The sequence below is a fragment of the Sphaeramia orbicularis genome, chromosome 8, assembly GCF_902148855.1.
Source record: "Sphaeramia orbicularis chromosome 8, fSphaOr1.1, whole genome shotgun sequence".
NCBI lineage: Eukaryota > Metazoa > Chordata > Actinopteri > Kurtiformes > Apogonidae > Sphaeramia > Sphaeramia orbicularis.
In genome coordinates, this window is record NC_043964.1 from 14,693,065 (window position 1) to 14,717,842 (window position 24,778).

Below are 24,778 nucleotides of genomic sequence, written 5' to 3' on the forward strand. Positions count from 1 at the left end.
ACCTGAAATGTCTTAAGAGAAGTATGTAGTATTTTAACAAAATTCTGCCTATTATTTAATGTTTTATGTATTTGTAAATCGGGATGCACGTGTATAAATGATAGAACTGAGGTGTAATATTGTTAAAATTACACTTATTTTTCTTTAGAATTTTCAGGTTGTTCATATTTGTTCATGTTACGTTCAAGTACGGTTCGTAGATGGAAACATTTTAATTACGGAATTTTACTTTTTTCACTCAAAAACATAGAGAAAACTTTGGAGTTGATATTATTTCTAAGTTCTCATCCTATTATTTACATTATTTTACTGGTCCAGCCCACTTTATTTCATATTAGGCTGAATGTGGCCCCTGAACTAAAATGAGTTTGACACCCCTGCTCTAAACTATCTATAATGAAAAAAATCAGCTAACATGAAAAGATGAACAAACTTACTTTCCATTACTTTACAAACTATCACTCCTTTAACACTTATTATATATGACTCATCACTTATTATTTGTGTAAGATGCTTCCTTTTTCTATCACTGGCGGATTTATTGACTATAGAAATGACCACATAATTCTCTACGAGGATAAAAAGCCCTCTGTTGAATTGATTGTGTCAAACAGTAAAAAAAAAAAAAAAACGTGTTAAAAGAATTTGTCGCTTTCAATGACCCATCATGCGCTTTGTGAAGAGCAATCTGAAAAGTGGAATGAACCCGAGCGGCGGCGTTGGCCTCGGGGGAACGTTCGGCCTCTGCGCTACCGATCTGTCTGACCGGCCTTAAAACACCAAGCCTCTCCAGGTGCAAATCCCCCGAGCTAAGTGTCCGTCTCCACCGTTTCCCTCCCAAAACAGGGATTTTTTTTTTTTCTCCAGATAAATATTTGTCGTTTCAAGCTTTTACATTCTAAAACAGCTTTCATGCAATTTACCTCTACAGTACAACGTCCATGAAGAATGTGAATACCTGTTCAACTCCCCTGTGACTAATGAGCATATCTGAGGTATAGATTTAGACTTTAGACTGAATACTATTGGATATGTAAGCTACTTCCACAAAATAGTTCTGAAATGTTAAATCTATCATATCAAAGATCATACAACAAAGATAACAATAACTTCATTACAAAAAATATAGACTAGTAACATTTAGGATCGTCTATCCATAAAGTTCTAAAATAGAGTTTAACTGAGACAGCGTAGGGTTGCACAGTGACAGGATGTGAATCTCCCAGTTAGGAAACAGCGATACGACTCACTGTTTCCATTTTTTTTTCTTCTTCATATATTTTGGTATAATTACTGAACAAACAAGAACATTGGAAAAAGAAAGTCAAATATTGTAAACATGGTACCAGTACAAAAGCACATGTTGCAAGACGTGGTCAGAAAACACCAACACGGGCAGCGCTGACAGCTGTTACTCCTCCTCCATTGACTTTTCAATCTCCTTCAGCCTGCGGACAAACTCCTGAGCCTCCCTGTCTCCGATGCGAGCGTCCAGCATCCTCATGATGGGCTTCTCTGGAGGGGAGAGCAAACAGATGAGAGGAGTCACTACAGCTGACACAAATATCTGTGGATTGAATGGCTTTTCATGTTGTATTAGAGAAGTAATTGCAAAACCCAGACCTGCACCCTCTGGAACCCCGAGAAGCTATATTATGTTTGTGTAAAGGATAAAAAAAAAAAGAGAATGATACAGCCTGGAGGTATTTGTACCGCTGGGTTTACTGCGAGACAGATGGAGAATGGACGGCTGGACGCTCTTGCCAGCCGCTGAGGCGTTCGGTCTCCCCGGCCAGCAGAAGTCGCTGAGAGGAGCCACCGCCTCGCCGGCGAAGTCGTTGGTGGAAAGCCAGTCGTAGTCCATCACAGTGAAGGTCAAACAGGCGTATCTGTGTCTGTACTGTTCAGGACTGACGTGACTGGAAAACACAGGGACAAAAGTCATCAGATGCACGAGTAGACTGAAGTTCATGGAGCTTTAACATCTGTATAACAATAGGACCAATGGAGCTGAGGGTTCTGTCAAGAATCAGTAACAAGTTGAATTTGTGAGGTTGTCAGGTTCTGCCGCTATGGGAGAGTCCAGTGGTATTAATGCACACTGTAAAAAAAAAAACAAATCCTGCTGTTTTTACGGAAAAAAACTGGCAGCTGTTGTTTCCAGAACAATACTGTAAAAAACACATCCAACTGTAAACATATTTACGGAGTAACATGCAGATTTAACATTTTAAACATGTAGATTTAACATTTTAAACGTGTAGATTTAACATTTTAAACATGTAGATTTAACATTTTAAAAGTGTCGATTTAACATTTTAAATGTGTCGATTTAACATTTTAAACATGTAGATTTAACATTTTAAATGTGTCTTTTTAACATTTTAAAACTGTCGATTTAACATTTTAAATGTGTAGATTTAACATTTTAAACATGTCGATTTAACATTTTAAAGATGTAGATTTAACATTTTAAACATGTCGATTTAACATTTTAAAGATGTAGATTTAACATTTTAAACATGTAGATTTAACATTTTAAACATGTCGATTTAACATTTTAAAGATGTAGATTTAACATTTTAAACATGTAGATTTAACATTTTAAACATGTCGATTTAACATTTTAAATGTGTCTTTTTAACATTTTAAAAGTGTCTAACATTTTAAATGTGTCGATTTAACATTTTAAACATGTAGATTTAACATTTTAAACATGTAGATTTAACATTTTAAATGTGTCTTTTTAACATTTTAAAACTGTCGATTTAACATTTTAAATGTGTAGATTTAACATTTTAAACATGTCGATTTAACATTTTAAAGATGTAGATTTAACATTTTAAACATGTCGATTTAACATTTTAAAGATGTAGATTTAACATTTTAAACATGTAGATTTAACATTTTAAATGTGTCTTTTTAACATTTTAAAAGTGTCTAACATTTTAAATGTGTCGATTTAACATTTTAAACATGTAGATTTAACATTTTAAATGTGTCTTTTTAACATTTTAAAAGTGTCTGTTTAACATTTTAAATGTGTCGATTTAACATTTTAAACATGTAGATTTAACACCGGATTTAACTGGTAAATGGACTGCACTTATTTAGCACATTTTCTCCACCTTCATGGTGTCCAAAGCACTTTCCAAAACCACCAGGTCCAACTGGGACTAGTTTAAGGTTCAGTGTCTTCCATGGACACTTGGACATACGGACAGTCAGAGCCAGGATTCGAACCACCAACCCTTTGGTTATTGGACGAGCCGCTCTACCAACTCCACCAACCCATTAATTTACAGATTTAAAATGTTTCATTCTTCAATGTTCACTTTTTTATAACTTCATATATATATATATATATATATAAATATAAAAGCAAATATGCCGTTATTTCAACATCATGGTCTTGCAATTTAAACGGCACCGCATTGTTTTTCAATTTACAGTTTTATTTTCTAAAAACAATAGAAATACATAATTTCTACATACAAATCTGGTTTTGTTCACATACTCTTCCTGTAAAAACTACAGCTATATTTGATCCAATCGTTAACACAAAAATCTTTTCAAATAAACAACTTTGCATTGTATTGTCACTTACAGTTTTTTTATGTTGCAATTTTACAACTCTTTGATGTTAATTCTACAGTCATTTTTTACAGTGCAGGAGATCAATTTCCCAATAGAAGTGGGAGGTATGTAGAAGCCAATAATGTAATAACAACCGATAACGTAATAATGGCTGATAACATAATAAATTTGCCATTTTTAAAATGTAATAGGCCAATAACGCAATATCTGGCCAATAATGTAATAAAAGTCCTGAACCGATAATGTAATAACTTTTGGCCAGTAATGTTATAACTTATTACGTTATTGGCTCAGTTATTACATTTGCAAATTTTTTTTTTTTTTTTTTTTTACCAGGCCAATAACTTAATAACCAGTCAATAAGTTATAACGTTATGGGCCGAAAGTTATTACATTATCAGTTCAGGACTTTTATGACGTTATTGGCCAGATATTATGTTATTAGACTATTACATTTTAAAAATGGCAAATTTATTACGTTATCAGCTGTTATTACGTTATCGGCTGTTATTACATTATTGGCTTCTACAAGGTACTTTGGAGGATAACTCAACTAATGAAAATGAAAGTGCATATATGATTTCCTATCACTGCTCAATAATAACTATATTGATATCTGTAACCATTTACATTTTATAAGCCATCAAAATATGACCCATTATACATAAAGGCAAATACATAAAAAAATTTTAAAAATCAAAATTTCTCAAAACTGTGAGCAAATTTTGTAGACATTGTCCCTAGGAAGCTACATAATTAAAAAAAAATGAAACTAACCAGTAGTTTCAGAGAAGAAGATTGTTGAAATCTAAACATTGGTGACCTTGAGGTTAGCCCTTCAAGGTCACTCAAGGTCAAAGGTCATGGACCCAAATGAAAATGCATATATGACTTCCTATCAGTGCTTAATGGGAACTATATTAATATATTGATATATGTAACCATTTCCTTTTTAGAAGTCATCAAAATATTGACAATTTTATGTATAGGCCAATTTTTTATATTTCCAAAATATGTAAAAAGTTTAAAAAAAAAATCCAAATTTTGCAAAACTGTGAACAAACACTGTAGACATTGTCCCTAAGAAGCTACATATATATTATTTAAATGAATCTAACTAGTAGTTTTGGGGAAGATTGTTGAAATCTAAACATTGGTGACCTTGAGTTTGACCCTTCAAGGTCATTCAAGGTCAAAGGTCATGGATCCAAATGAAAGTCCATATATGACTTTCTATCAGTGCTCTATAGTAACTACACTGATATCTGTTACCATTTCCTTTTTATAAGCCATCCAAATATGGTCCATTATAAGTAAAAGCAAATTTAGGATATTTAAAAAAAATTCTCAAAAATGTAAAAATCTAAACTTCTCAAAACTGTCACCAATATTTTGTAGATATTGTCTCAACAAAGCTACAGATAAAATTTGAAATGAGTCCGACCAGTAGTTTTGTCAGAGAAGATGTTTGAAGAAATTGCTAACGAAGATGACAACAGTGAAGACGAAGATGAAGACAATGTCGGACACAGCGCCTTCGCAATAACTATGAGCTAAAAGCAACTGGATGAAACTACAAAAAAAACATGATATTTCCATCAGAACGTTCAATGACCCATGATGTTCATCTTCTTTGAGTGTCCAAAAAAGCACTATATAAGTATGATGTATTATTTTTATTATTATTATTATTATTATTATTATTATTATTATTATTATCTTCATTATACGGACCAGTCTTTGTGGTTTGATTGACACCCTTTTAGTCATGTCATTGTATATTCAGGGCTAAAGCTGCCATAATAAATGCATGAATGAATGAATGAATGAATGAATGACTCGCTAAAACAGCAATAAAAATAGTACAGACAGAAATGTAGAAATAAAGGTCCCCATCTCCCATTATAAAGGAAGGTTTATTCACAAAATAAATAAGTATGCACAAAAGGATACAATTAAACAAACTGATAAAGTAAAAGCAGAAAAAAAACAAGAAGGGAAATAAATAAATGAGGAAATAGGAAAAATAATAAAAGGTGGAATAAATGCAAATAGCCAAATATAAATAAGGAAAGCATAAAATATAAAAATAAACGAATGCATATTTTATTTTGTGCATAATCATTTTCTTTTTTGGGTGAACTTGTCCATTTAAGGCATAATTGAGACATTCTTTTCTCCTCAATTTATTTCCATTTTCAGATTTTTTTCTTCACTATGTCAGTTATCATTTCTGTGAATCATGCATTTATTTATTTATTTATTTTATTTTTCACGGTAGCTTTGGACCTCAATAATTGCACCCTCTTTTTCTGCTGTTTAACCCTTTCATGCATGAATTATGAGAACATTAATCAAGATTTTTTTTTCTTTATTCCTCTATCTCTATCTTAAAAAAAACAACGTGATTATTAATATTATTATTATTATTATTATTATTATTATTATTATTATTATTATTATTATTATATTTTATTTTTTTTATAAAGCTATTTTTCATGGAGTTGCAAAAATGTCCACCAAGATGAACATCATGTGTTTAATTTTTGAAGCAAAGAAACATGTATATACTGTATGAAAACTGAAATAAAAACATTAAATGCTGCTAATTTGTTTTCTCACATTTTAACAAACACTACAAACAAAAAGTTAGGGATATTTTTAATTTTTGGGCTATTTTTTTTTCAGTTGGGATTCTTGCACAACACTTTTTACTTTTTTGTGTGTGAACTGAATTGATTTGAAACACTTTTTTTTAATGACAAGACATAGTTTCATTTACAAATGGCAAAAATGACAAAAAAAAAAAAGACAAAAAAGAAATATCCTCAACTTTTTGTTTGTAGTGTACTCTAATACTAGTCATTACTCACTTCATGGACATAATATGCCAAAAAAAAAAACAAAAACAAATGTTGTTAATTACTGTCTAATAACAATAACAAGGAATTGATTTACACTTGAACATGTTAGATCAGGTTTATCTAGAACAGCAAAGTTACACTTATGTTTTCAATGTCAGTGTTTTGGATGGTGCATAATCGTCCACTGTGTTGGCTGATATGAAACTAAAACAACAAAATCCATGAATATATAAGAGAACAGCTGTAGAATAACTGTCCACTGTTGTGACCACTGTGCATGAAAGGGTTAATTGCACTTGAGTGTAAATTTGCACCAACACCATTCAACAAGTCAAGCTGCGTTCCAGACTTTGACACTTTTATAGAACTTACAAAAATGCTACGACACCGTTTCAATTCACTATCATTTATAAAGCGGCAAACCTAACACATGATTATCTCATGGGACTTCACAAATTCAGGTCAAGGCCTTTGCAAAAAATACTATACTGAGAATAGAATACGAAAACTTCCAAGAGCGAGCCCAGGGCGACAACAGGGATGAAACATTTCCTTTACGGAAGAAGAATCCTCTGATGGAACCAGACACCGGGTAGAAGACGTCTACCTCGACTGATTGGTGTTAAAGGAAAGAAAAGTATAGAGAAAAAGTAACAAACAACAACTAATTTTAGATATAAAAAGCGAAAAATGTATTGCTGTTTGATAAATAATTTGTATATTTTTACTGATGACATTATCTCAGTGTGGTTCTATGTAGTACTGACATTTCAAACCCTCAACACCAAGGGCACATTTAAAAGGATGTATAAATGCAGTGTAATAACAAAATATAGAACATTATCTGAATAAGTGAACATGTAGTTGTAATGTAGAAGAATGCATAATATAAGATATTATTGTGTACTGCCTATCTGTAATTAATTAATAAATACATGATTAGGAGATATTATCACATTTAGTAATTATTGTATTTGTAGTAAATATCTAAAGTGCATATAAATATTACAGTTTATATTAAAAAAGGTTGATTATGCAAATGTGATTGTGTGTGAGGTGACTAAAAAAGTGTATGTGAATGGTTTGTATGGATGTTTTGTGTTATTGTAAAAATATATAGGAGAAAAAAAGTGTGTTTACAAAGCAAAGGAAGCGGAATTAGTTTAACCCTTTCATGCATAGTGGTCACTACAGTGGACAGTTATTTTACATCTGTTCTCTTGTATATTCATGGGTTTTGTTGTTTTAGCTTCATATCAGCCAACACAGTGGACGCTTATGCAACATCCCATAATACACTGATATTCAGACCATTACTGTAACTATGCTGTTCTTGATAAACCTGATCTAGAGTAACATGTTTAAGTGTAAATCAAGTGCTTGTTATTGTTATAAGTCTGTAATTAACAGTTTGTTTGTTTTTTTAAAGTTGTATTTTTTTTTCATGTAGAAATGATAAGTTACTACTCAAAAATCACCAAATTCACCCAAAAAATTACCCTAAAACCAACTAAAAATGACTCAAAAATCACCGAAAATTCACCCAAAAATGACCCCAAAACCACCTAAAAATTACTCAAAAAACACCTAAAAACCACATAAACACCACCTAAAAATCATGCAAAAAACCCCACCTAAAAATCACCCAAAAATCACCCAAAAACCACCTAAAAACCACCCAAAAACCACCTAAAAACACCCAAAAACCACCTAAAAATCACCCAAAAATTACCCAAAAATCACCTAAAAGCCATCAAAAAAATCACCCAAAAAAACCACCTAAAAATCACCCAAAAATTACCCAAAAACCACCTAAAAGCCACCAAAAAAATCACCCAAAAATGACCCCAAAACCACCTAAAAATTAGTCAAAAATCACCCAAAAATGACCAAAAACCACCTAAAAATGACCCAAAAACCCACCTAAAAATTACCCAAAAACCCATCTAAAAATCACCCCAAAATGACCCCAAAACCACCTAAAAATTAGTCAAAAAACACCCAAAAATTACCAAAAACCACCTAAATATTACCCAAAAACCCACCTAAAAATTACTCAAAAATTACCCAAAAACCACCTAAAAATCACCCCAAAATGACCCCAAAACCACCTACAAATTAGTCAAAAACCACCTTTTTTTTGCATATAATCTCCATGAAGTGAGTACTGACTGGTATTAGCATGTTAAAATGTGAGAAAACTTCAGATTAGCAGTATTAAAAATGTCTGCTGAAGGTTCATACTGTCTTCCACATATAATTTTTGTAGATAATTCATTTATCAGACAAACTAGTAAAGCGAGTAAACAAACAACTACCCCTGTCTGACAAATGAATACCTATAATAAGCATTAAAAATGTTTCTCTTTCATAGTTCTCACACAGTACATCAGTAAATACATGTTTCTTTGTTTCAAAAATTAAATGCATGGTGTCCAGCTAAGCGGACATTTTTGCAACTCCATGAAAAAAAGGTTCATAAGAAAATTTTCTTTAGGCATGTTTTTTTCATGCCTACAGAGGAATAAAAACACTGAGGAAAAAAATCTTGATTAAGGTTCTCATAATTCATGCGTGAAAGGGTTAATTATTAGTTTTTAAAAGGGGGTGGGAGTCTATAAGTTATACTTCTTCCCACTCCTTTTTGAGCGCTGAAAAATTTTCTTTGACCATGTTGTATGGTTATTTGTTATCTCACGATTCTATGCGCTCAAAATAAAACTAAACTAATTAACTAACAACAGTTGTCCCAATTTCTGTTTTTTGTTTGTTTTTTTTCCCCTGTTTTGTATTACATTTGTGTCTGACATAAACTAAAGTAAAACACATAGATTCATAGGTTATTCTGTCTTTTGATCAAAGTAACACTGCGTCTTAAAGGCCAAATCATCACGAGCTGATTGTTTACATTATAGCTCTGTTAGCTTAGCTGTGTTTTTAGACAGAAAACAGCTACAATAAAACCAAACATCACCTTCATTTTCTTTGGTTTGTGTTGTCAGTAGCTGCACTAAAAATCTGTTTGGATTCACCCAAACAAGGTCAGAACTGTTAGTTTAGTCTGAACCGCGGATCAACAAACGGCAACTTAGCAAAGATAAGAACATCCCATAATAACTTTACACCTTCATAAGCCTCATAATCAAAATCACTTATGTAGATGAAACGTTTAGATTTCAGCATCAAACTCCATTCTTTTCATTTAGAGCTGTGTCCAGTGGAAAAAAACAACAGTGCTAACAGCTTTTATCACTTTATTTGACTCTTAAAGTTGTTTCTCAATGGTTCTCATCCCATCTGGTCTGGCAGAGTGACTCACTACTCCCTCTAGTGGTCGCACACACTTCTTAACCCTTTCATGCATTAATTACGCTGGTCAACAACAAATTTATTGTTTAAGTTTTTTGAGCTGATTTAGGATAATTTTGGTGTGCTGAATCCAAAAATCACATTAATTTTGCTCAATCAGGTCAGCTTTCTGAACTATGCTACATATTGGCTTTTTAACATTTTTGCTTACATTTATGGGCATTTTCACATCATATGATACAAAATTCTTTCATATTTCTTGCAATAAACGAGTTCTGAAGATTTTACTTTTGCCAATTTATGATTAATGTTTTTTTTTAATATTACAGGTGAATGAAATGGCTTCGACTAGAAGATCTTGCAAAAATAAGCCTGACGTATTCTGCTACATCTGCAGTGAATACATAATAAATAATAAATACATCCTGTTAGAAAATGATTTTTTTTCTCTTAAAACCTATTTTGGGTGAGAACTATATAAAAAAATCAACTGATAAAGTCACAAAAATGTAATCAATTTTGTGAGAAGATCAAATTTTTCAAAATCAAATTAGCAAAAAAACCCTGACCTGATTGAGAAAAACAGATGTCATTTTTGGATTTAGCGGTGCAAAATGGTCCTAATTCAGTTGAAAAAACCTAGACAACTTGCAAAAAACATTTTTTTGTAACCCAGTGTTATGAGAACCTTAGTTAAGATTTTTCTCTGGAGTGTTTTTATTCCTCCATAGGCATGAAAAAAACAATGTGATCAAGTTGTTTTTTTTTTCACAGAGTTACAAAAATGTCCATGCATTTAATTTTTGAAGTAAAAGAAACGTGTTTAAAACCCAATATCAGAAATTGATATTAAAACAATGAAATAAAATCTGACATCTCACATTTTAATCTCATATTTTAACATATTCTAATGCTAATTATTACTCTTTTCATGGAGATAATATGTAAAAAAAAAAACCAAAAAAACCAAACTTTTTTTTCCCTTACAAATAACAGTTGATTTACACTGAAACATATTCCTGCAGATCAGGTTTATCAAGAACAGCGAAGTTACAGTAATGGTATGAATTACAGTGTATAGGATCAGGGGTGTCAAACTCATTTTAGTTCAGGGGCCACATTCGGCTAAATTTGATCTGAAGTGGGCCGGACCAGTAAAATAATAACATGATAATATATAAATAATGTCAACTCCAAACTTTTCTTTGTTTTAGAGCGAAAAAAGTACATTTACATTATGAAAAGGTTTACATCTACAAACTATCCTTTCAAAAGATGTGAATAACATGAACAAACTGAAAAAATAAATGTAATTTTAACAATATTCTGCCTCAGTTTATCATTTACACATGTACCTACATTATAACTTACACATCACAGTGGATCTACAAATACACAAAACATTTAATAACAGACAGAATCTTGTTAAAATTGTACTTACTTCTCGTAAGACATTTCAGGTTGTTCATATTTGTTCAGGTTATTCGCATTTTTTCCAAAATTATACTTTGTTTTAGTGTAAATACATGAAAATATTTACATTTACAAGGAGAAAAATTTGGAGCTGTCGTTATTTCTATGTTATTATGAGAGTATTTTACTAGTTTGACCCACTGGAGATTGAATTGGTCTGAATATGGAACCTGAACTAAAAAGATTAATATCTTAGTGTAATTTTTGCATTTTGCAAATTCATCCCAAGGGCCGGACTGGACCCTTTGGCGGGCCGGATTTGGCCCCCGGGCCGCATGTTTGACACCTGTGGTATAGGATGATGCAAAAGCATCCACTGTGTTGGCTGATATGGAACTAAAATAACAAAACCCATGAATATACAAGAGAACAGCTGGAGAATAACTGTACACTGGAGTGACCACTATGCATGAAAGGGTTAATATGCCAGTGTAAATAAATTCAGTTCATATTCAACCATCTTTAGCATAAATTCAGAGCTTTTTATTCTAAACACTGCTAATTTTCAGTTATTTTTAATATTCTTAAGTAAAAATACAACATATAGACCCTTTAACAGAAAACACCTCTGTTACTCAAGCCACTGTTTGCATGACGTCAGTACCAAATGTTAATACTTTTACGGCACTAGCTGAGTTCCTTAGATACTATTTCAGTTCAGTTTATTTTATAAAGCGCCAAATTCAATACATGAGTATCTGGAGGCGCTTCACACATTCAGGTCAAGGCCTTTAAAAATACTACACTGAGATAAGACCCGACAAAACCTCAAAGAGCTAGCCCAGGGCGACAACAGGGATGAAAAAGTTCTTTTACGGTACAAAGAACCTCTGACAGAAGCAGACACCGGTTAGGCGACCGTCTACTTCCACTGATTGGGGTTAGAGGACAGAAAAACAGAGAAAGATCATCACGACACAGACACTAGAGGACACACACAAACGGAAAGATGTCTTGTCTTTGATGCCAGATTTCAATACTGAGGATTAAATCTCCAAAGCATCAGATGTGCCTTTTATACATTTGTATTACTCACATTATCTTAACCTCTGTGGTAAACAGGTTTGGATGTTTTTAATGTTAGAAAACAGCTTTGTGTGTATGAAAATGCAGAGGAGATGATACATAGAACTGTTTTCATCGTTGAAAAGGTACAATTTAGGGATGTAACAATTACCGGTATGACGATAAATCGCGGTAAAATTGCAGATGGTTAGTATTACCGTGTAAATTGTAATTATCATGATAACTGTGTTTGATTACTGCACTTTTCCGGAGAAAACGCCTATGTAAAGATCTGCTTTTATGTCAAATATTTGAGTATAGTTTTAATTTATTACAATTTTAATTTTATATACCTAATATTTGGAACCAATATTCACTTTTAAAGTCTTTGAAAAGGTTCGTTAAGCATTTTTGTGTTATTTATGCAATAAAGTATATATATTTTTCAAATCGGATTTTTTTTTTTTTTTTTTTTTTTTGTGTGTGTGTGTTTTCTGGCCTTTTGTGTTGATATAGTAGGTTAAAGTAAAAAAAAATAGACACATGATATAGATGAAGTTGTGCTGAAAAAAAAAAAGATACCATAAATGGGTATAGTAAACATTTGTTTATATAGTATATAAAGGCAAAATCAAAAGTACTCAAAAACGGACAAAATAGGCTCAGACCTCTAAAGGTTAATTTTTGAATGTTTCCGCCAACAGAAAGTACATTGTGCCTATTATTTTGTTCATTTGTTTGTTTTTTCAAAATACAACTCGGTTAAATTAATTTTAAGTATAAGTACTTTTTGAACATTTTGAGCCCAATTTCAACAATACCACGATAATAATGATAACCGTGATAATTTTGGTCACAATAACCATGATATGAAATTTTCATGTCGTTACATCCCTAGTACAATTTAACCCTGTAAAGCCCGAACCATTAAATCATTGACAGAAAATTCCAGTTCTTTGAAACTGGAGCCTTTATTGGTCCTTCTGAACACCCAAAACATTTTTTTTAAATCAATTTCCATGTATGAGTTTCAATTTTGTATCATATTTGATACATCAGGTCTCAATGCTCAAATATTAATATTTTTGAACAAACAAAAACATAATATGACACAAACATGTCTAACAAATTGGTAATTCCTTTTCAAAATTGGCAAATTTCGTCCTCCTTCCTCATTAATTTAATTGTGTGGTGCCACTGGAAAGGCCTCTGGTGAATGAATTCCTCCCCCCTGGTGGATCATCTGTGTATTGTATGTATCTAATTGAATACATCAGGTTTTTCAAGAAAAAAAAAATATTACACTGATTGTCTAGAGGGCTTCAAAACTCATGTATCAAATATAATACATTTGGCGTCATAGGGTTAAACACCAAAGCCATTGCCTTAGTATCAGTAATGGTATTGATCTTAATCTAATTCTTCTATTTACCAATTATTCAGTCAATATTCATTATTTTCCTTGCCTTCTGCTATTTGCATGTTAACATTTTCAAAGTTCTCCTTAACCCTTTATCAGGCTAGTGACTATTTTTGGTCATTTGCACACACATTACAAGACAGTTACAGCAACAATCTCAGGTCTAATGTGGTCTACGGGGTCTGCAAGGTCCACCTCTGCATGAACAGTGAGTGGAACTGGGAACCAGGAAGCTTAACCCTTTGATGCATGAATTATGAGAACCTTAGTCAAGATTTTTTTTTTTCCTGAGTGATTTTAATGAACGAACGAACGAATGTTTATTTCAGTTAAATACAAAATACAAAACATATACATATTAAAAAAACAACAACAAACAAAACACATACATATTAAAAAACAAACAAACATAAAATTAACACATTTTGTAACTGAAAAAGGAAGAAGCTGAAGCCGGAGGCTTATTTCTGCTTCTACTATTCACATCCTTAGTCCAAATCCACACCTGAAGTTGCAGCAGATAAATACTTAGACACAAATTATAATACATTCAGTGTTATAAATCATTTTGTAATCATATTACTTTCATAGCCCTTCATAATTTGACCAATTAAATTCTTTTTGAAACTCAACAGTGAGCTACACAATTTCACTTCATCCTTCAGTTCGTTCCATAGCTTGACACCAATAACTGAAACACTGTGATATTTAACGTTTGTTCTTACTTTACATTTTTCAAACACAAACATCCCTCTTAAATTATAATGTCCTTCTCTTAACTTAAAAATTTTCTGAATACAAAAAGGAAGGTTTTTACTTTTAACGCGAAACATAAATTCCACTGTTTTTAAAAATACAATATCAAAAAATTTTAGTAAACCAGATTCTACAAAAAGTGGATTACTTGATTGGAGATAAACAGCTTTGTTTATGACTCTAATAGCTTTTTTTTTGGAGTTTAATTATCGGGTCTAAATTAGTTTTATACACATTGCCCCATATTTCCACACAGTATGACATATATGGCATTACAAGTGAACAATACAACATATGCAAACATTTTTTGCTTAACAAGTCCCGAGTTTTATAGAGAATCACAACAGCCTTGGACATTTTGCGTTTGATATATTCTATTTGTGGTTTCCAACAGAGTTTATGGTCAATAATCACTCCCAAAAATTTTGTTTCATACACCCTTTCAATTTCAATTTCATTAATTTTCAGTTTTGTATCATAATTTCCCCTTGCACCACCAAAAACCATAAATTTTGTTTTATCTTCATTAAGTGACAACTTATTTACATCAAACCATTTTTTTAACTTGATTTTATTCCTCTTGTGATAGAAATTTTTTTTATTGAACCTTTTTTTTATGGCGTTATAAAAATGTCCACTCAGCTGGACACTATGCGTTTAATTTCTGAAGCTAAGAAACATGTATTTAAAACGCAGTAACAGAAAGTGATATGAAAACTATGAAATAAGGACATTTTTAATGCAACTAATCTGATGTTTTCTCACATTTGATCATACTCTAAAACTAGTTATGACTCACTTCACAGAGATAATAAGCAAAAAACCCTTTTTGTTTAAGAAAACGGTTAATTACAGTCTAATAACAACTAGCAATGGATTTACACTCAAACATGTTCATGCAGATCAGGTTTATCTAGAACGGCAAAGTTACAGTAATGGTATGGATGTCAGTGTATTATGGGATGGTGCATAAGCGTCCACTGTGTTGGCTGATATGGAACTAAAACAACAAAACCCATGAATATACAGCTGTAGAATAACTGTCCACTGTAGTGACCACTATGCATGAAAGGGTTAAATTTTAATTCACTTTTTTATCCCTGGAGGAAAATTCAGACTATATTTCACCTATCCTAACACACACACACACATACACACCCAGTACCTAACATTAGCATTAGCAATTAGCACTTTAGCAGCTGCCATTGAAAGCCCTATGAGACCAACTCCAGAGCTTCATCAGCACCTTCACGCACACCGACTGGAGAATTCACCTAAAACTATCAAACACCTCAGCTTTAATCGTTAACATTTAATGGTTTCCTGCCTGTAACTGCCCTACGCACTGGCGGCATGAGGCAAAAGATAGGAAATTTATACGTACAAATAAAAGAGCTCGTCAAAAACAGGGTGCAGAGTCTTCAGTTTGACTTGTGTGCGTTGACTCTTGGCCATTGGGAAAAGGTGATGAGGACAGAGCTCCACAATGACAAACGGGTCACTGAGTCCTGAAAAACAGAAGATAAGAGTATGGAAATGCCACTTCTTTGCTCTTTTATCGCTCAGTCTGATGATTATAGAGTTTTACCACCAATAAATCTTCAAAGACATAAACAGCTGCCAGTGACCAAAAGCATCTGCTGATATAAAGCAGGGGTTTCAAACACTCATTTTAGCTCAGGGGCCACATGCAACCTACTACAGTGTTTTTCAACCTTGGGGTCGGGACCCCATGTGCGGTCGCCTGAAATTTCTAGTAATTGATAAAAAAAAAAAAAAAAAAAGACAAACAAAAAACAACTTACTAAAGTGGCAAGGTTTCACTGTAAAAGGTTCGATGTTATTCCAATGCAAACTTTGGTGCTGCTGGTGAATCTACACACCAGGTGAGCCTCTAAATAAGACCCTCTTTCCTCCTCATTTCAGTTTAACCCCTTGAACACTGGTTTCCGATGTTTGTGGTGCAAGATTTTATCAGTTTGAGAATTCTCAAACTGATAAAATCTGTTCGAAAAGAATGTACCACACAACTTAAAAAGGGGATTGGGTGCAGTTAATGCAGTGTTTTTTAACCTTAGGGTCGGGACCCCACGTAGGGTCGCCTGGAATTCAAATGGGATCACCTGAAATTTCTAGTAATTGATAAAAAAAAAATTTAAAAATTAAAACTTACTGATAAAAATTTACATTATATAACCTAAATGCTGTGTAACATTAACGTTTATTTGCAACATATTATAGCAAACTATTATATGATCAAAAACAAATTAATTTTACCTCGTTTGACAGCCATGGAAGCTCCCTGCCCCCCCAGCCAACAATTGCGGACCCCGGAACCCCCCCCCCCCCCCCCCCAAGGCTCTGATTACTGCTTTATAGTCTTATTTTTATAACTGGGTTGAAACAGACCCTAAAAACACAAAGGTCATAATTTCAACAAGAGCATTTCATAATTTAGTGATTTTTTTTGTATTATTTTGTTGAAAGACAGATTCCTGACAAAGTTGAAAAGTCTTGATGCAATTGATAAGAAAAATTTAAAAAATTAAAACTTACTGCTAAAAATTTACATTATATAACCTAAATGTTGTGTAAAATTAACATTTATTTCCAACATATTATAGCAAACTATTACATCATCAAAAAAAAAATTAATTTTAGCAAAAAAAAAAAAAAAAAAAGTCTCTGTTTTGAAAGTCTGGGGTCGCCAGAAATTTTTGATGTTAAAATGGGGTCACGAGCCAAAAAAGGTTGGAAACCACTCACCTAGTATGGTCTGGGGGCATGGCCGGGGGGCAGTGCCTCCCCAGGGACAAGCTCTGCCCCCCTGTGAAATGCCCTGTCCAGCCTGCCAGAGCTGAACGGACCCTCGTTTGACAGCCATGGAAGCTCCCCACCCCCAGCCAACAATTACAGACCCCCACCCCCCAACCCTCCAGGCTCTGATTACTGCTTTATAGTCTTATTTTTATAACTGGGTTGAAACCGACCCTAACAACACAAAGGTCATAATTTCAACCAGAGCATTTCATAATTTAATGAAATTTTTTTTTTGTATTATTTTGTTGAAATAGAGATTCCTGACAAAGTCGAAAAGTCTTGATGCAATAAATGTATGTGGTTTGTATGTGGTTTTTCTATGCATTTAACCCTTTCATGCATGAATTATGAGAACCTTAATCAAGATTTTTTTGTCCTGAGTGGTTTTATTCCTCTTTAGGCGTGAAAAAAACATGCCTCAAGAATATTTTCTTATAAACCTATTTTTCATGGAGTTGCAAAAATGTCCATTCAGCTGGACACAAAGAAACATGTATTTACTGATATACTGTGTGAAAACTATGAAATAAAAACATTTTTAATGCGGCTAATCTGATGTTTTCTCGCATTTTAACATACTGTAATACCAGTCATTACTCACTCCATGGAGATAATATGCGAAAAAAACAACTTTTATTTAAAAAAAAAAAAAGAAAAAACCTGTTAATTACAATCTAATAACAATACCAAGCAACTGATTTACACAAACTTGTTACTGCAGACCAGGTTTATCAAGTAATGATATGAATTACAGTGTATGGGATGATGCATAAGTGTCCACTGTGTTGGTTGATGTGAAACTAAAACAACAAAACCCATGAATATACAAGACAACAGCTGGAGAATAGCTGCCCACTGTAGTGACCACTATGCATTAAAGGGTTAAATCCTAAAATGGGTTGGTGCCGACCCTAACATAAGAGGAAGGTTAAGTGTTCGTACATCGTAGACATGCTTATTTAGATTTAACAATCTTTATTCAAGAAAAAGTGACATGATCTTGCTGCATGGACAGATATTTGACGTCTTAAGTACCTTTTTCCTCAGATTTAGTGTTTTTATCTTGTTTTTAGACACCCTGTTGAGCCGCGTTATGTAATAAATTACCATTATGTAAAAAAAGTTCAAAATGTAATAAGAATGTCACGTCATCTTGTAATGAAGCCGCATTAGGGGCGGCTGTGGCTCAGGTGGTAGAGTGGGTCGTCTAATAACCGAAGGGTTGGCGGTTCGAATCCCACTCTGTCCTAGTCAGTCCGTTGTGTCCTTGGGCAAGACACTTCACTCTCCCTGCCTCCAGTGCCACCCACACTGGTGTATGAATGTTTGGTGGTGGTCGGAGGGGCTGTAGGCGCAAATTGGCAGCCACGCTTCTGTCAGTCTGCCCCAGGGCAGCTGTGGCTACAGATGTAGTTTACCACCACCAGAGGAAGAATGTGAGAGCGAATGAATAATGGGTTAATAATGTAAAGCACTTTGGGTGTCTGCTACTACTACTAGGACTCCTGCGATGGGGCGGGTGTCCCGTCCCGGTGCGTTGAGCCGACCAGGTGAACCAGTGTTTTCCATCGCTGGCAGTCTTGTGCCAGCTGCTCTGCGTCCTCCATGGTAACTCCATGTTGTTGGAGGTCGCCCGCAATGACGTCAAGCCATCGGGTGCGGGGCTTGCCTCGTGGTCGTTTCCAGCCTGCGGCCTTTGGGTCAAATTGAAGGATGTCTCTTGTTGGATGGTCAGGAGGGAGGCGGAGGACAAAACATCAGGTGGCCCCAGCGGGTTTCCAACGAGGTGCTTCGAGCCTGCACATGCCAGCCCAAAGCATCCAGCCTGGCCACGCAACGTCGCACCCGCTGGTTTGGTCATGTCCTCCGCCTCCCTCCTGACCATCCAACAAGAGCTTTGGGTGTCTAGAAAAGCCTATATAAATCCAATCCATTATTATTATTATTATTATTATTATTATTATTATTATTATGTAATAAACTGACGCATTTTGCAATAAACTACCTCAATGCATTATATAGTCAATTTTTTCGCATCAGTTATTACAATTTGAGAAATTTCTCACAAAATGCACTTGACACATTTTTATTTTCATCTTTAAACTGTGTGGTTAAAGTTCTGATTACATTACCTGTAGCTCCTGTGACTAATTTCTTCTAAATTGCTCTGAAATTATATGAATTTGGATTGTTATTACATAATGAACCATGTTATTACATTTTTTTTTTTTTTTTAAATAAAAATGTGTCAAAATGTGTTGACGTAGTTTATTACAAAATGCATCAGTTTATTACATGATGCAGCTTTATTACAAGATGACGTGACATTCTTATTACATTTTGAACTTTTATTACATAATGGGAATTTATGACATAATGCAGCTCAGCACACCCATTTTTTGCAGTGAGCTGACTTGGATCGGTAAACCAGCTCTGGTTTATAAAACTAGACTGGAGTTACACTTAAGATCCTGAAGTATTATAAAAGAGTCATCCTCCAGACCAGGTTAACTCTACTTCTAATGTTTAACTCCTGTCTATAAAACAGATTTTTATCCAGCTTTATTGGTTTTGATCCAATTTACGTCCAGCATGAACTGATTACCCCTGTAGATTATTATATCATGTTTTGGTGCCTTAATGTATTCCTGTGTCAGAACGGTGTTTTAATTAGATTTTATTTGTTCTAATGGTTTAATTGTCTGATGTGGGGCTGCACATTAGGCACGAGCGCATTTTGTTAAATATGCTATAAATAAACTGGACTTACCATTTGCATCCAGTGCAATGATATCTGCAGCGTGCAGGATTTCCACTGTGAGTCTCTGCTCTGGAGCGTCGTAGTAGCACTTCACACTGATCCGACCGTAGCGAGTGTGTTTCAGTGTTTTCTGAAACAGTAAAAAGGCTTATTTATTACTAAGGATTCTAAACACAAATAGATATAGATGCATTATTATGGTTGCAGTTTGCGTCATCAGTATAGCTACGTACTCATTTTTAACCATCCCTCCCAAAAAAAGCTTAATATTTATGACTTTATTATTTATGTTACGGACAAATACAGTCGTGGAAAAAAATATTAGACCACCCTTGTTTTCTTCAATTTCTTGTTCATTTTAATGCCTGGTACAACTAAAGGAACATTTGTTTGGACAAAATTAATGATAACAACAAAAATAGCTCATAGTAGTTTAATTTCAGAGCTGATATCTAACCATTTTCCATGTTTTCTTGATAATAACCAAAATCACTTCAGTTCTTACATCAATATCTACGGCACTGTACTAACAAAAACAGTGCTTTTAGGCATTCCATGTTTTCTTTTGTCTGTTTTAGTCACATGATACACATAGTAGTTAGTACTTGATTGCATAACCATTGTTTCTGATGACTTTTGATGGTCTAATAATTTTTTCCGCGACTGTAGATATACTCTTATGGTCTCAGTTTGTGTCACCAGTTAGCTACATACTCATTTTTAACCATCCCTCTCCAAAAAAGCTTATTATTTATGAATTTATTATTTATGTTAGGGACATATATCTATTAGGGACTTGATGATGAATTTAAGTTGTTCACTTCTTTGACATCTGCGAACTGCATTATCTTTGATATATCACATATGTCATTACTATATAAAATAAATAATTTTGGCCCCAGAACAGAGCCTTGTGGAACTCCACATTCAATTTTTAAACAATTACATAATTTCCCAGCAAACTGTACATACTGTTGTCTATTGTGTAAATAACTTGTTAACCAATCAAAAACAACTCCTCTCATACCATATGAAAATAATTTTGAAATTAAAATGTTGTGATCTAACGTATCAAATGCTTTCTTTAAATCAATAAATACTCCTATTGTATATTTCTTATTATCTATTGCATTTGTGATTTCTTCTATTATGTTCATTAATGCTAGAGCTGTGGAACGACTACCTTGAAAGCCATATTGACTGTCATTTAATTATTTTGCTCAATAAAATAATCTAATTTTTGTGTTATGGTGAGAATGCTCGATGCTGTACACATTTGGTGTAAACAGTGTATCAGGTGAAAAGGATAGACAAAAAATCTGCTTTTACTTCTAGCCTATTCCTTTTTTGTTTTTCTGTTCATTATAATTATTGTACAAAGTGCAATGATTAATGTATAAACAAAAAAAAATTAAATTAATTCATTTGTATGGATTTTATATATATATATATATATATATATATATATATATGTATACACACACACACACATATATATATATATATATATATATATATATATATATGTATATATATATATATATTTATACACACAGGGTGGGGAAGCAAAATTTACAATGAACATTTAGTTGTTTTTTCTCAGCAGGCACTACGTCAATTGTTTTGAAACCAAACATATATTGATGTCATAATCATACCTAACACTATTATCCATACCTTTTCAGAAACTTTTGACCATATGAGTAATCAGGAAAGCAAACGTCAAAGAGTGTGTGATTTGCTGAATGCACTCGTCACACCAAAGGAGATTTCAAAAATAGTTGGAGTGTCCATAAAGACTGTTTATAATGGAAAGAAGAGAATGACTATGAGCAAAACTATTACGAGAAAGTCTGGAACTGGAGGAAGCAACAAAAAATGTTACCAAAGCTTTTATTAAAGCTCTCAAATCCAAAATCCTAAAGGATCCAACCAAATCCATGAGAAAAATGGCAATTGAACTTGAGGTAGACAACAAGACCGTTAGAAATGCAGTAAAATATGATTTGAAGATTTAAATTCTCATGACTTTCAATAAACTAATTGGTCATACACTGTCTTTCAATCCCTGCCTCAAAATATTGTAAATTTTGCTTCCCCACCCTGTATACACACACACATATTTATATATATATACACACACACACACACATACATATATATATATATATACATATATATATATATATATATATATAAATATATATATACATACACACACATATATATACACACACACACACACACACATATACACACACACACACATATATATACACACACACACACACACACACATATATACATACACACACATATATATACACACAAACACATATATATACACACACACATACACACACACACACACACACACATACATACATACATACATACATACATACATACATATACACACACATATATATACACACACACACACACACACATATACACACACACACACATATATATACACACACACACACACACACATATATACATACACACACATATATATACACACAAACACATATATATACACACACACATACACACACACACACACACACACACACATACATACATACATACATACATACATACATATATATATATATATATATATATATATATATATATATATATATATATATATATATATGTATATGTATGTATTTATGTACAGATTCCATTTCCTCAACCCTGTGTTTTCTAGGTGTCCATGGAAAAGCTAGATTTATAGCCAGGGTTCAAAAGCCAGTGGACAGACTGTAGTTCTGTCCGATCAATACTCCCCCGTCGACCTCAGCTGAAACACACCTGGTGGGAAATCTTCTCCAGATAGTACTGTTCAATCAGCTCGAAAGAGGAGCATTTATTCAGCTTGAGCTCCTCATCCAGGACCTGAAAAAGCACAAGGATGGGCAGAGAAAAGGTACAGTTGGTAGAAGATTTGGCCAGAGTCACAGTAAAAGGCTGATTTAAGAGTGAAAGGGGAAGAAACCAGATGATTAATAGTGGTTTGGAGCCATTCTTTAGGGTGGAAAATTCACAAATCTCAGGTCAGACAAGCAGCGAAACAATATTTCAGCCGTTTTTCTTCTTCTCTGTGGGTTAAAGTGGTTAGATCAGGGGTGTCAAACACGCGGCTCAGGGGCGAAATGTGGCCCGCCAAAGGGTCCAGTTCAGCCCCTGGGATGTTTTTGCCAAGTGTTGAACTGAATTAAGCAAAAAAATTTAGCTTGAATTAAGGGAAAAATCTTGAATTAAGCAAAAAAAAAACAAAACAAAACAAAACTTCAATTAAGTAAAAAAAAAAAATCTTCAATTAAGTGAGAAAAAATCTTCAATTAAGCCAAAAAAAATTCTCAAATTGAGCAAAAAATCTTGAATTAAGCCCAAAAAAAAGTCTTCAATTAAGTTAAAAAAAAAAAATCTTCAATCAAGCCAAAAAAACCCATAAATCTTCAATTAAGTAAAAAAATCTTGAATTGGGCCAAAAAAAAAAATCTAGAATTAACAACTTCAATGTTTTTTCTTTGTTTTAGTGCAAAAAATAACATTAAATTATGAAAATATTTACATTTACAAACTATCCTGTAGCAATAAAATGTGAATAACCTGAGCAAATATGAACAACCTGAAATGTCTAAAGAAAATTAAGCACAATTTTAACTATTTTTCTGCCTGTTCCTCAGTGTTTAGTGTCTTTGTAGATCTGATCCACAATGCACATGTAGAAATGATAAGTTGAGGAATAATATTGTTAAAATTGCACTACATTTTCTTACGTTTTTAATTTAAATTTCATTGTTTTTTTTGTTTTGTTTTTTTTTGGGATAATTTATAAAAATAAGTATTTTCATAATTTAATGTTTTTTTTTTTTGCACTAAAACAAATACAAAAATTTGGAGTTGTCCTTTCTTATAGGTTATTATGTTATTATTTTTCTGGTCCGGCTCACTTCAGATCAAATTTAGCTGAATATGGCCCCTGAACTAAAATGAGTTTGACACCCCTGGTTTAGTGTAGAATTCTGAGTTTTTGCAGGACGAATAAAGGCTTCAACCAACCATTTGTGCAACTGTGATCATTTGTAGGGCCTGGGCTTGTTTTTTTCCATCTAAATGTTTAGAATGAAACACCAAAATGATAAAGATAATGAAATGAGGGACAACATGTGGAGCAGCATCGACAAAATGGACCATCAGGACAGTGAGGAGTTTGGACTGTGAGCCTTATAATTGGATAGTGGATGTTATAGGAACAGAGGACAATGAATCAGACTCATAAACTGCAGATGAGACTCCGGGTGATCGTCAGTCCATTTCTATTTCTGTTGAACAGCCCGGGAGCAAATCATTGAATCATTTATTGAAGAAATGTTGCAACTGTTACAACCTTGTGACTTCTGTTCATTTACTCATCAGGCCCTAGGTGTTTAAAGGCCTTTATACATAAGTGATGGAAAGCACCTGCTTCAAAAACAATGTCAAGAATAGTAATAAATGGAGAACACATGGTAATTCAACAATACTCCTGGATAAATTTTTTTTTTTTAGAATAATGACATTTTATTGGTATGTTATCACTGTTTTTCCATGGAGATGTTTGATTATTCTGGTTTGTTTTTTTGTTTGTTTTGTTTTTGTTCTTTTTAGTTTTTATTAATATCTGGTAGGATAAGTTGTAAATGGGTATTATCATATTACTGTATATAGGAAAAAGGATGTGTGATATTGTTCTACTACAATGATTATTATTATTAT

At 33.2% G+C, this 24,778-nt stretch overlaps 1 protein-coding gene across 1 annotated transcript in view; it reads right to left on the bottom strand.

Annotated features, from left to right (window-relative positions):
* Positions 1-493: 493 nt before the first annotated feature.
* Positions 494-24,778, bottom strand: part of baiap3 (BAI1 associated protein 3) — a 132,874-nt gene continuing 108,589 nt past the window's right edge. Inside the window, exons 30-34 of the mRNA XM_030140103.1 lie at positions 22,829-22,912; positions 20,015-20,135; positions 15,809-15,932; positions 1,714-1,919; positions 494-1,515 (exon numbers count right to left, since the gene is read on the bottom strand). Coding sequence (XP_029995963.1) covers positions 1,412-1,515; positions 1,714-1,919; positions 15,809-15,932; positions 20,015-20,135; positions 22,829-22,912 — 639 coding nt within the window. The 3' untranslated portion in view covers positions 494-1,411. The remainder of the gene's footprint in view (positions 1,516-1,713; positions 1,920-15,808; positions 15,933-20,014; positions 20,136-22,828; positions 22,913-24,778) is intronic.